Genomic DNA, 12,690 nt, shown 5'->3' with positions numbered 1-12,690 from the left:
GCTGGGAGTTTTTCTTGTTATCCCCGTCCTCCCTTTCCAGCTCCCTGAGCACTTGCCTTTATCTGAGTGGATCAGGCTTGTTCCCAGCCCAGTGGGCAGCGAGCTCTCCAGCAGCTCTCTTCTTGAGCTTGTAGCTCTTCAGCTATGGAGTTACATGCCGCCTGCTTTCCTTCAGGACAGGCTTTGGCTCAGGGCAGAAGCAGCAGTCCTCGCAAATGGGATTTCTACCCGTAGGTCCAATGGTGACCGTGCCAGGTTGGTCCAAAACAACCCTTCTTGCTCTCTCAGATTGCCTGGGATGGAGAAAGTGGCCACACGCCTGCTCCCAAATGTCCCAAATGTCCCGTGGGGAGGCTGTCCTGTGCCACTGCATCCTAGTGGGGTTTGTGCTGCACTGGGAAGCACAGTCACCCTTCTGCTGCCCCTCCTAGCCTAGGCATGGCTGGGCAAAGGTGTGGGGAGAGGTGCTGCTTCTGAAGTGCCTTGCTGGACTTTTTGTTATGGAAGGAAATGCTGTGTGATTATAGCTATGGCTACAGCAAGGTGACCTTTGGCTCAGGGACCAGACTGTCTGTCCAACCCAGTAAGTGTGCAGCTTTCCTGTGTGTCCTTTGTCAAAAATCCTTGAGTGTCCACTGTCATGCCTTGTAGATAATCTTGTTGTATTTGGGTCACGTTACAGATGGGAATGAGAACATAGGTGCTCATTTGTCTAATGTAGACAATGTAAATCATCAGGGGAGTTTCTGAGATGGTGGACATGCAGAAACCATCCTACTTGGTAGAGCACCTTCACCTGAAACACAGTTTCAGGAACAGATTTCTCCATGTTCTGGGAGCAGCACTGCCTTGGAGCCTGTTGCATCAGAGCAATTTGCATAGCTTTTTGTAGAAGGTCATTTGCAGAGCTAATAGGGACATTTTTTTAATTAACTGTGTCAGAATGTGTATGGTCAGAGAAAGTCACTTTTGTAAAAGAAATGCTGCTTCCAGTTGTAGCCTGTAAGCAGCCAATTACACTGGAAACTGGAATTGCTTTATTTTTCTCTTCTTCCTTATTGTTTAGTGGTGACGATTTTGGGAACCGAACAGTGAAACAGAGACATTCCTTGTCTTTTTCCAGATATCTTCATGTCAAGGCTCCAGTTATTCCTGTCTTTAAACAATTGCTTGTACGGCATTGAGGTGGTCCCTGACAGGTCATTTCACAGTGGCCTTTGAAACCCACAGACAACCAAACCTCATGAATTTCCATGGGTTCCCTGCACGTAAGCAGGCTTTTTGGATGCATGGTCGCCCTGATTCTGGACAAGTGGTACCATGGGTGGGATTTGTCACGTATGGGTCTTAAAAATTAGGAAAAGCAAAGGGAAACGCTTTTCTGAAACGGGCAAGTGAGCTAAGGAACAGATTTTGCATTGTTCCAGGTATATGAGACTGGACTTGAACCTGTTGTGTCAGGGAGCTTTGCTGTGGCCTGAATTCAGGCGCTTTGAGTTTGAGACCATGTGCAGGGCTGACAGAGACATTTTTGTAATGAAATGTCTTGGAGTGTGAGTGGTGTAGACAAAGTCACTTTTGGAAAGGGAACGGTGCTCTCAGTCATACCAGGTAAGGAACAACTTGTCATGGAAACTGGAATGGCTTCATTTTTGCCTTGCTCTTAGTTGTTTTGAGGGAAACAATTTTGGGAACTGAACTGTGCAGTTTTCCAGGTGACCCTAGGACTTGGTTTTCCTGCATGTCCCATTGCCTTGTGCTCCGGTGCGGTCTGTTACAGTGTCAAAGTTTCTTTACGTGCCTGTTCCCATTCCTCCCTTCTACCTGCACATATAATGGATGTGTGCGTCATAAAGAACTGATACTCCAGAGAGATTTGGCAACCTGGCCCCGTCCATACTAAACTTGTTCCAATGGTCCTTTGGCTCTGCTATGTCACTGCGTCCCAGCGGGGTTTGTGTTCCAGTGGGAAGCAGTGTGTGAGCGATGGTGCTTACCACAGAGGCGCCTTTGGGAGTGGACAAAGCTCTGTGTGATGACCAGTAAGTGCTTGCTCACTGAGGCAGGAGTGCCTGAGGCTTTTCAAGCTCTCTGAGCTGCAGGGAACATGCACCATCAGAAGGGTTTTGTGTCAGCTTGGTAGAATTTTCCCACTCTAATGCAGCCGAGGGGACAGTGTGGAGGCACTGTGGGGATGGGAGGAGGAGGTTTGAGGGGTGGCCCTTAGTTCTGGCCCCAGCCAGAATTCCCAGGTTCCCTGTTGCTCTTGACAATGGAAAATTGACTATATCTTGCACTTAGAGTGTGCTTGCTTTTGTGTATATAGCTGTATAAACATCACTGCTGAACTTGAGCTGCTGTGGAAGTCCTAGTTCTGGAGATGATGGAAGGGAGATTTCTGTTGCATGTTGAACCACTGTGCAGACTTTAGGGCATGGTACAAGCTCAGGTTTGATGCTGCCATCCCCCCTCCGAGCTGAACCCAGCAAGTATTAATACACCATGAAGTGCAGCCTGCATAGGAAGATGAGCATTGCAAGGGAACAGAGCATAAAGGTAACACAGACTGGTGAAACTCAAAAGGAGCTGTCAGAAGGCTTCTGAACACTGTCTGGGAAGTTGTAGATGCACACACTGTTTGACAGATGCTGCTGTTGTGTGGAGACAGAGGAAAGAATAAACAGATGACTGACTAGGTCGTGGACAACAGCTAGAGTAGTGGGTGTCAGGAATGATTAAGCAGGCAGAGGAATGTGGCTGAATGAAATGTTTACTATATGTGCTAAGGAGGTGGCCAACAACGTTGGTTAGATTATTCCAATTAAGAATCTTGCATTGCTCAGTTCTCAAGTCTTAGTCCAGCATATGTGCATACCAGTGCATCATTTTGCAAAGCATAGTGTCACAGTGTAATACAATGAATTATGGCAAACTTACATTTGGAGCTGGAACCAAACTCACAGTTTTTCCAGGTATGTCTGAATTCTCAGATGTGATTCCTCTTGGAAGTACTTCTTTCCCTTTGCAAGTTATTTGCCTATTTCATCACTCCACAATATATTACAAATAGGACTATAAATTTTCATCTGGTATAAGAGCAAGGATTTCCATGGCTGCTTATATATTTTCCCCTCCTTATTCCTGATGATTAATTAGCCATAGCAGAAGTTTTACATATGCAAGAGGATTTTTCTTGGAAAGTAAACAGGAAGCAGTCTCCTAAATCAAGAATTCTCATGTAGAGTAGAAGCAAAGGGAAATCGTGAAAGCCAGCATGGGCCAGCAAAATGCAGAGTGGTGAGATTAGTCTTGTAAAGCTGTATCAGGTAAAAAGGACTTTTCTAGTGTGTGGATGCTAGTACTTTAAGATAACAAGCCTCCTAATTTCATGCGGATGCAAAATACAAGCACATATCCGGTCTTTGCTTTGGAGATCCTCAATAAAGCTGTAATGATAGGGGATGGATTTCTGTCACATCTGTGAAGCATTATATAAATACTGAAGTTTAGGAAGCAAGCTTATCCTTGAGAATGATACCAAGTTTGTGTTCCCAGCCAGCTAGTGTTGAGTACTGTGAAATTATCTTGGCCTTCAACTCCATGTGAAGCTCAGAGCACATTAGAAGTGAAGCTCTGAAACTGCTGGAGAACAGTATGACAAGTCTTAAATCTAGGCATGGAATAGATACCTAGACAGAGGGGAAAGAGGTCAAGAAGCAAAGCTCATTATTAAATGTCTTTTTTTGGGGAAAGATGGAAAGGTGACCCTGACCACAAAATAATTTTCTCTGAACAAAAAAAGCATGAAAAATTTGTGCTTTGACAGTTGCTGCCACAAGTGTCAGACAAAAAATCCCCCCCCAAAATCCCACACCTCTTCTCTTGTCTGAAACTCTTTGGAAAAGGGAAAGAAAGTAAGGCAGATCCTGAGACACCAGTATTTTTTTGTAAATGTATCAATTTTTCCAAATTTCTTAAGAATACTTTTAGGAGCATTTAATATCTAAGTGCTTTGGATTTACTCTTTAAAAGTAATGTTTCCATTTCTTAAAATGGTAGTGATTGTTGAGATAATTTTAAAATAATTTTATTCTGAATGTTAAAAAACACAGCAATGTAAAGAAACTATTCATTCTGAAAAACTCTGGGGAAATTCCTCATATTTCAAATGACCCTCCTGACCCTGTTCAAAAACATTTGAGAAAAATAAGAATCTCAAGTTTATATGGAGCTATCAGCAAGCTAACGGAGCTACAAATCAAGGCTCTGTCTGAGTTCATTTACATGTCCCCAAATTTACCATTATGGTCATGTCTGTGTGCAACTGTTCCAGATCTTGTTCTGATCAGACTGTAGAACCTAAGAGCTTCCCAAATGCATACTGAAAGTGTTTAATGGCAGAATAATAAATGGTCTCCCTGCCACAAAGAAATTGTATACCAAAAAAGTGTGCTTTCTACTTAAAATCTAAATGACAAATTTGTTCTTGAATCACTCCTTGACTAATTCAGATGGCAAATCCAAGAGAATGGGATGATGGAGTCTCTACTACACCATCGATCACTAGGTGAGCTGTGAAGTAACAGTAAAGAAACTAATTTTTGAGACAGGAATCTCACTGCAGACTAAATAAATGAGGAATGAAATGAAGAATAGAACTTGTGAGGCAGGTGGGTTTCTGGAAGCAATGGGATAAATATGATGGAGGGGAATATTAAGGAACAGGTGTTTGGGAGATTGAAAGATGCAAAACACCACATGAAGAGAAAGTAAGTCAGAAAAAAGTCCTAGATATATGGATCTGTCTAATCATAGAGATAAATAAGATTTCCTTTTGTGGAGTATTTAATTGTTGAAGGTTCCATTCAATACCACTCTGGATATTGTAGAGGCCTGTGCTATTGTGTGACTATGGAAATAATTACAAACTCACATTTGGATCTGGGATGAGACTTCTGGTTTTGCCAGGTACATTTATGTTGATTTTTTGCCTAATTTGCCAGATTGTTGTGAATACACACCAAGATCTGGGAAATGGCAGCTGTCAAATGCATAGTAGTCTGAGGTCTCACCTTAACCGGTGGAATTTATTCCACAGCTGCTGTCCAAGCAGTCTTCCTTGAGGCAGCTGCAGGCAGGCATGTGCTTTCAGTGCTCTTCCATCAATTGTATTCCTGTGATAAGCTAAGACAAAGCCTGTTTTTCCTCTTTTGTCAAGTAAGTAATGTGGATTTGTTCTCTCCTAATGGTAAATCCATGCCACTTCCATTGGCCTCAGGCAGTCAGGGATGATATCAGTCAGATGAAAATGCATCGAAATACAAGGATGGCTATAATATTGATAAGGCTGGACATAAGCCAGCAATGTGCACTCACAGCCCAGAAAGGCAACCGTATCCTGGGCTGCATAAAAAGCAGCATGGCAAGCAGGTTGAGGGAGGTGATTCTGCCTCTCTACTCTGCTCTGGTGAGGCCCCACGTGGAGTGCTGCATCCAGCTCCAGAGTTCTCAGTACAAGAAAGACATGGACCTGTTGGAGTGGGTCCAGAGGAGGGCCACAAAATGATCAGAAGGATGGAACAGCATCTCCTATGAGGAAAAGCTGAGAGAGTTGGGGTTGCTTCACCTGGAGAAGGCTCTGGGGACACGTTGTTGAGGCCTTTCAGTACTTAAAAGGGGCTTATAAGAAAGATTGGGACAGATTTTTTAGTAGGGTCTGTAGCAATAGGACAAGGTGTAATGGTTTTAAACTAAAAGAGAATAGATTCAGACTAGATACAAGGCAGAATTGTTTTATGATGAGGGTGGTGAAACACTGGAAGAGGTTGCCCGGAGAGGTCACAGATGTCCCATCCCTGGAAACATTCAAGGTCAGGTTGGACGGGGCTCTGAGCAACCTTTATCTAGGTGAGGATGTCTCTACTCATTACAAGGGGGTTGGACTACATGACCTTTAAAGGTCCCTTCCAACCCAAACCATTCTATGATTCTATGATTTAGAAAATATCCACTTATGATGATTATCACCATTTTAGCTAGTCTTTGCTTGTAGCAGAATCCCACCAAGAAACAGTATACTTATAACCTTTTTAATACTAGTGTTGCAATGGGAGTTGGACTGCCGTGTCTCGACTGGTTTGTCTGATGTACAGATACTGTATTATCCACAAATATTGCAAGTGGATTCTGTTCGCGAGTGGGACTTGAATCGAGATTTGCCTAGCTGTCGCAGCTATAAAGCCATACTTAATGCTTACTCCTGCTACTGCATACCTAAGTGAGAGTATATGAAACCTGAAGTAATAGAATTAGAAGGCTCAGATTGCCTTTGGAACTACCTGCAAAGCTCTAAGATCTAGGCAGGGTCACAGTGTGCCACTGAAACATGTAAGGAGGTAACTGTAACCAAGGTCAAAGGGGTTCTTGCAAAGGTTTCCTGGGTTGTGTGAATTATGGGAGTGGAGGAGTATACAAGCCGACATTAGGAAAAGGAACCTTGCTGGTGATCAAGCCAGGTGGGTAGTAAATGGTGAAATATTCAGGAGAAAACTTGGACTGAAAGGCAGTGGCCCTAACTACATGTCACAGTGAACAGGTATTTTAAGTGATGTTACAGATGGAAAAAACAGATTGTTCCCAGTATTGCCCCAAAAGGTGTAATAGACAATTGTAACCAGTGAATGAATGAATGGTGGGGTTTTTTTATTTGATCTCCCTGTTTCTAATCTTGATAATTTTCTAGTAGATTTCTTTGGTACTTTGATGGTGACTTAAATCAGTGTGATTCGTCATTGCTCCCTTAAGTTATTCCCTGCTCTGGAATGTCTGTTGACCTGATTGTCAGTATGCATTGGGAAAACCTGTCTACATTTCTGTAGAGGTTCATACCAGTGTGCCAATCAGGGATATGCGAAACTCACATTTGGAACTGGGACCCAACTTCTTATTACCCCAAGTAAGTTTGAGCTTTCTGTTCCATATTAACAGCAGGATATCATTTTGGTGTGAAATAGACATTTACATCTGAGGCAATTCCATAAGTGTAACAACAAAAGTTCTTCTGACTTTTTGACATCAACATAAAAATCATCTCCTACCTGTTTCTAGAAAGAGATTTTAGGTTGATTCATTTGAAAGGTTTTTTTTCTTACTCATTACACAAATGTGATTTTTTTTGGCTGGCACTACAGGAATAGTTAACCTCTAACTCAGGAAGTTTCTTTTTTTTTGAGTTGAAATTATTTGAATTGAGGGTTGGACTAGATGACCTTTAAGGGTCCTTTCCAACCCAAACCATTCTACGACTCTATGAATTTTTTTCTAGAAACTAAATGTCTGGCCTATAAATTTGAAAACTTGTTATTAATTAAACCCCTCTCTGATTTTGGAAGAAAAAGCATGCAAATGTATTTTGTGAAAATGACAGACGTTCTCAGGAGGTTCATGAACAGCCACTTCAAGTCTTTTTGTTTCCAAATAATTGTTACACAAATGGGTTAAGCCATGTCATTCACTTGTGAGCTTTAAAGAGTGGATTAGATAAGCAGAATTGCTCCCTCTGACCCCCCCCCCCAATCTTTCATTAACATTGTTGAAAGGAGCAGTAGAGGAGATCATAGTAGATGTCTCCCACAGTTTAGGTGATGCATGAGTAAATCTATACATGAACACAAATAGGGTATTGCCTCCCAATATGAAATTTAAGAAAACTTCATCTTAACTTTTCCTTAATGTGAACACGTGCTATAAGCCCAGTATTTATCCTGTTTTGGTACTAGAAAACAATTTAGTCCATTGAACACTTGATTTCTCCTCACATACTAGGTATCTTTCTCTATTAATTTTTGGCTTTAGTTTTGCTTTGGCTAGAAATCTTCCCCTTCAAAAGTTTGTGAGAAAGATCTTGGGTGGTTTTGGCAGTTTGACTTCCCCAAGTGTAATTATAGAGGCAATGACAAACACATTTTTGGGATGGAGACCAGAATTATGCCTGAACCCTATAAGTGATGCAGCATATTCACATTTGCAAATACTGAATCTCTGTATAGAGTCTTTGTACCTTGGATGACTTGGCTGATGCTGGACTAGGACCTGGCTTCTTTTATTCGAGTGCCCCCAGACATGAGCACTGGAAGTCTAGAGAAGGGTTGAGGTACTAAATGTGGACATCTAGTCTTACTGTAGACATCCTAGTATCCATGCAGCACTGGCAGATTTCACAAAGGACCTTTCATAGACCTTTTTGAACCTCCATTGGAGGACAGCCAGCAAACATCACTAAAGTGCTTGTAACTGGAGTTGCTCCTCTGGGATCAATATTAGCCTGTATGTGTAAAGGGGTATATATTTCCTCTGAGTTGGGCAATAGCTCCAGGTTGACTCGAGCTGTGGAATACCATGTCTCAATGTCTTGGTTTCAGCTGGGATAGAGTTAATTTTCTTCTTAGTAACTGGTATAGTGTGGTTTGGATTTATGTGACAATGTTGATAACACACTGATATTTTAGTTGTTGCTAAGTAGCACTTATCCTAAGTTAAGGATTTTTCAGTTTCCCATGCTTTGCCAGCAAGGAGCTGCACAAGAAGCTGAGAGGGACCATAGCCAGGACAGGTGACCCGAAGTAGCCAAAGGGATATTCCATACCATAGAACAACATGCTCAGTATATAAACTGGGGGGAGTTGGCTGGGAGGGATGGATCGCTGCTTGGGCATTGGTCAGCGAGTGGGGAGCAATTGCATTGTGGATCACTTGGTTTTTCTATTTTTTTTCTTTTTTTGTTAAAAAAATATATTCCTTTTCATTACAATTAGTATTAGTATTAGTATTACATTTTATTTTACTTTAGTTATTAAATTGTTCTTATCTCACCCCATGAGTTTTACTTTTTTCCAATTCTTCTCCCCATCCCACTGCAGGAAAGGGGAGGGAAGAGTGAGCGAGCAGCTGTGTGGTGCCTAATTGCCGGCTGGGCTTAAACTATGACACTCAGGTTGAGGAATGGTAAGAGGATCAAAGACCTCTTATCACACCAGCTCCAGTCTCCCGGGAGATTCAGAGAGTTTGCTTTGCAGGGAGTGGAGAATGAGATAAATCTCTATATAATACAAGCTGTGTGTTAAACCAGTTCAGGATTTCTACTGCAGCTCGTTTGGAAAAAAAGGCATAGGTCTCGGTCTGATGTTGAAACAGGCTTCTACTGCTCCCTCCCTGAATCAGCCTCTGGAGTTGGCTTCCTCTGTAGACTGGTCAGGCATAGCATTCCAACTGCTACTGCTCTTCCACCTGGAAGAGATCCTTCAGTAAAGATGAAATTAGGCAGGGTGGACAGCTCAGAGTATCATAATTTACTTCTTAATCTTTCCTGCAAATACATGTCATAAATATCAATACAGCATCTCCAACACATCCGTCAACTCATTAAGACAGAATAACAGGAAACATAAGTCACAATGCTGTGGTTATAATAGCTGACATTTACCAAGACTGCTATCCGCAAACTTTCATAACAGTGTGCAAATATGCAAAGGAACTGATCAGAAAAATATACTCTAGCACCAGAATGAAGCCAGCAGCGACTCTGAGCAAGAATGAGAAATTATTATTTTGGAAAACAGGTGCTGCTGAAACTGCCTGCAAAAACCAGACCTTATATTTTTTTTATCTGCTCATGTTAAAAGCACAGATTGAAAGGGAGAAAAACACCCTAATTTAGAAAGAGGTGGATATGTAGCTTTTCAGAAAGCATAGTACTCATGAAAGAGGAGCAGAACAGCTCAATCAATTCCCCCTCTTCTCTTTTGTATCCATGTACTCCATAACAATGAAGTACCCTAGTTCACCTGTATTTTATACAGGGATCTACCATCAGGCCTATTATCTTCTCCTGTCTTCCTCTCCCTAACAAATGATCACTGAAATCTGTTTCTAAAACAAAACTGGGAGTATGGGAGGTGGGAAGTGGTGTTGAAGGAGTCAGAACATACATTAAACCATATTCTGCGTATTTGGGAAAGAAACACTCTCATCAGGCTTTTCAAAGCCAGGGCAAAGCTGGGATAGATGAACTGCAATTTAGGAGAAGGGCCAGAGAATGACTCATTAGGCATTGTGGATTAGTTTTTTTCTGAGATCATACTAATAAAGAAGTATGGCTGTTTCTCTAAGGGGCTGACAAATGGCAACTGAACAGGTGAAAAGCAATTATCTTAGTGATAGAACCAGGGTCTGTACTTGCATAAGATTTTGAGACAGTTTGTAAAAGCCAAGATTTAGTCCAAACTTCCCCCATGGGAAGAAAGTAAAACTTATTCATGTGGGAACTAAGCTGTCTGTAGTGTTTCTACAATATTTATCAGTGTGGTGTGTGAACAGGGATGAAGCAATTATTAATTTAAACTCCCAACCCTATATGATAACACTTCATGAGTTTATAAATGTGAACTGAAGCTCCAGTTCAAACATGTGATTGTGAAGTCCAATGGAAAATACAGCCACAGGGTTCCTGAGAGCCCCAAATCTGCATCTTGGCTACAGTATGTCTTTAGTGATATTTCATTTGTTCGTCATTAGAGTACTACAACGCCCATAACATTTTATTATCATGTGTGAACAAAGATTTAGGAAAGCACCTTCTTAAATTATCAGACTTCAAGAGCTGGACAAGGTGAAATGTATGCTTAGAGTACAAGTTTACAAAGCTAAATGTGCAAAAAAGAGTTTAACCACAGGTAGTGTTTTGATATGTGTGGAAAATCCTAGTCTAACTGACTTGTTAAAAGAATTTGAACCAAGAAAACAGAAATAAACCCCAGCTGTCTTATATCTGCAGCCTTTAGTTCCCCAAACCCCTCTTCTGCAGGGTAAAATTTAGTAAAAAAATCTTGCACTGCACTGTCAGGTGGTGGAACGTAGCAAAACATTCATTTGTTTCATCTTTCTTTCCCTAAATGCAACCATGTGTTCCTACTTTGCAGTGGCTTTCCTAGCTTTCTCCTATAGGAACAAAATTAGGTAGACTGGTGGTAAATAGGGACACCCTTAAGACTTAGTAGTTTATCCACTATCCCTCAGGACAGCTGGGGGAAGTGGGAGTTTGAACGTCAGTGGTGGATTTGACCACACATTTGCAGAAAAGGCAGAATGCCCCTGGGCTGCTCAGTTCTCTCCAGACACATTACATCTGTGGCAGTGAAGCAAGAAGAGAGTGCTCTCTGCCTGTTATACACATTCCTGAATGCATCCAGTCCAAGATCCAAAAGGAAGCCCAGGCTGCAAACTAGAGATGAATCAGTTGTTACAGAGAGGAATGACCAGGTTAGATATGGACATCTAGGGTGTGGATGATCCCATGAGTATCATTTGAGATGCTCTAGGGATCCTGCCTGACCACTCTCTGTGGCTCCCATAAAACATAAGTCTCATGTAGCTCCTGCATCATCTGCTGTGGATGCCTTGGTTCTCTAAATGTGTCCTAGCACAACTTCCCACTGGAATAATGGAAAAACCTCCATACCTAATGGCTGTGTGTTAAGACTGAAGGAACTATGACTGCGTATTCTCATCTAATGTCTCATCTCCTCTCCATTTTCAGATGTTACTCCATCTCCTTCAGTCTACAGGCTGATCTCTAAAGATGATGAGGATTTGGAAATGTGCCTTATCACAGATTACTCCCCTGAAAAGCTTAAGAGTAAGGCTGATAAGCAGACAACTGCCCTCGTGGAAGTGGCAACACCCGAGAACAATCAGGAAGTGAGCTACCTGTCAACCTACTGGGCCAAGAAAGATGAAATGGAGTGTGGTGCAAATCATGAGGGCGTTGGAGAACTGAAGGGCGAGGATCCTGAAAGTGGTAATGACATTTTTGGATGTGTGTACAGGGCTAGAGGTACTCTGGTCTCTGTACTATTAGCATGAACAGAAATTGTTCACAACTCCCAACCCTGCAAGCAATGCTGAATTACGCTCCCACACTCCAGAGGAGTGTTGCCTTGTTGCCTCTGTTTTGTTTTGCCTTCCTCCTCGGTGGAAACAAGATTAAGGGTCAGGAGGCTGGTACAGTCACAGCAGAGCTCTTAAAATCACACTGTGGGGGATATAAAGCTTGAAATTCATTTGTCTGATGAGACTCTAAAGTTTAATTAGATTAGATGTTACGCTGCCCTGAAAATAGCAGAAATAGGGGTTTACTGGCCAGAAACTCTAATCCAGCCCTTCTAAGTAGAGATAAGAAATACATTTCTGTTATTAATTAAATTTATTGTTACTATCTGCAGGTGCCAGCACTGTCTGTGTTACAGAGGTATCTCTAAACTTCAGGACAGGTATGTACACAGCATTTGAGGAGTAAAGCTTGGCCTGATAAAAGGAAATGTCTTCCCAAGTTTTTGCTAATGTTCCTTGTTTGCAGAATTCCTGTTGGAGCAAAATGTTCAGACTGGAAATTTCCAAAAGGGCCCCACAGGCTTTAAACATCAAGGCTGGAAATCACTGGGTTAATGTGGTCTTCCAGATCTGAGCTGGTAATTTTATGTGACCAGTGTAGGCAGTGCCTACATGCTCTTGCTAGGACTAGCCAAACAACTACTCCCCATCACATAATGATTTAAGGTACTGATATGAGTCAGCCTTACTGGATGTTTGTCTGCATTTCAGACTTCAAAAGAGTTGGGTTTTTTGGGGGGTGCA

The 12,690-nt window shown here is 41.9% G+C and overlaps 1 protein-coding gene across 1 annotated transcript in view; it reads left to right on the top strand.

Moving 5' to 3' along the window:
- LOC126038902 (M1-specific T cell receptor alpha chain-like) overlaps positions 1-12,690 on the top strand; it is a 198,391-nt gene that overhangs the window by 183,232 nt on the left and 2,469 nt on the right. The window contains exons 4-5 of the mRNA XM_049801364.1: positions 11,594-11,854; positions 12,279-12,326. Coding sequence (XP_049657321.1) covers positions 11,594-11,854; positions 12,279-12,326 — 309 coding nt within the window. The remainder of the gene's footprint in view (positions 1-11,593; positions 11,855-12,278; positions 12,327-12,690) is intronic.

The sequence above is a fragment of the Accipiter gentilis genome, chromosome 5 (assembly GCF_929443795.1).
Source record: "Accipiter gentilis chromosome 5, bAccGen1.1, whole genome shotgun sequence".
NCBI lineage: Eukaryota > Metazoa > Chordata > Aves > Accipitriformes > Accipitridae > Astur > Astur gentilis.
The sequence above is the reverse complement of the archived record's forward strand: the minus strand, read 5'-3'. Positions and strand labels throughout refer to the sequence as shown.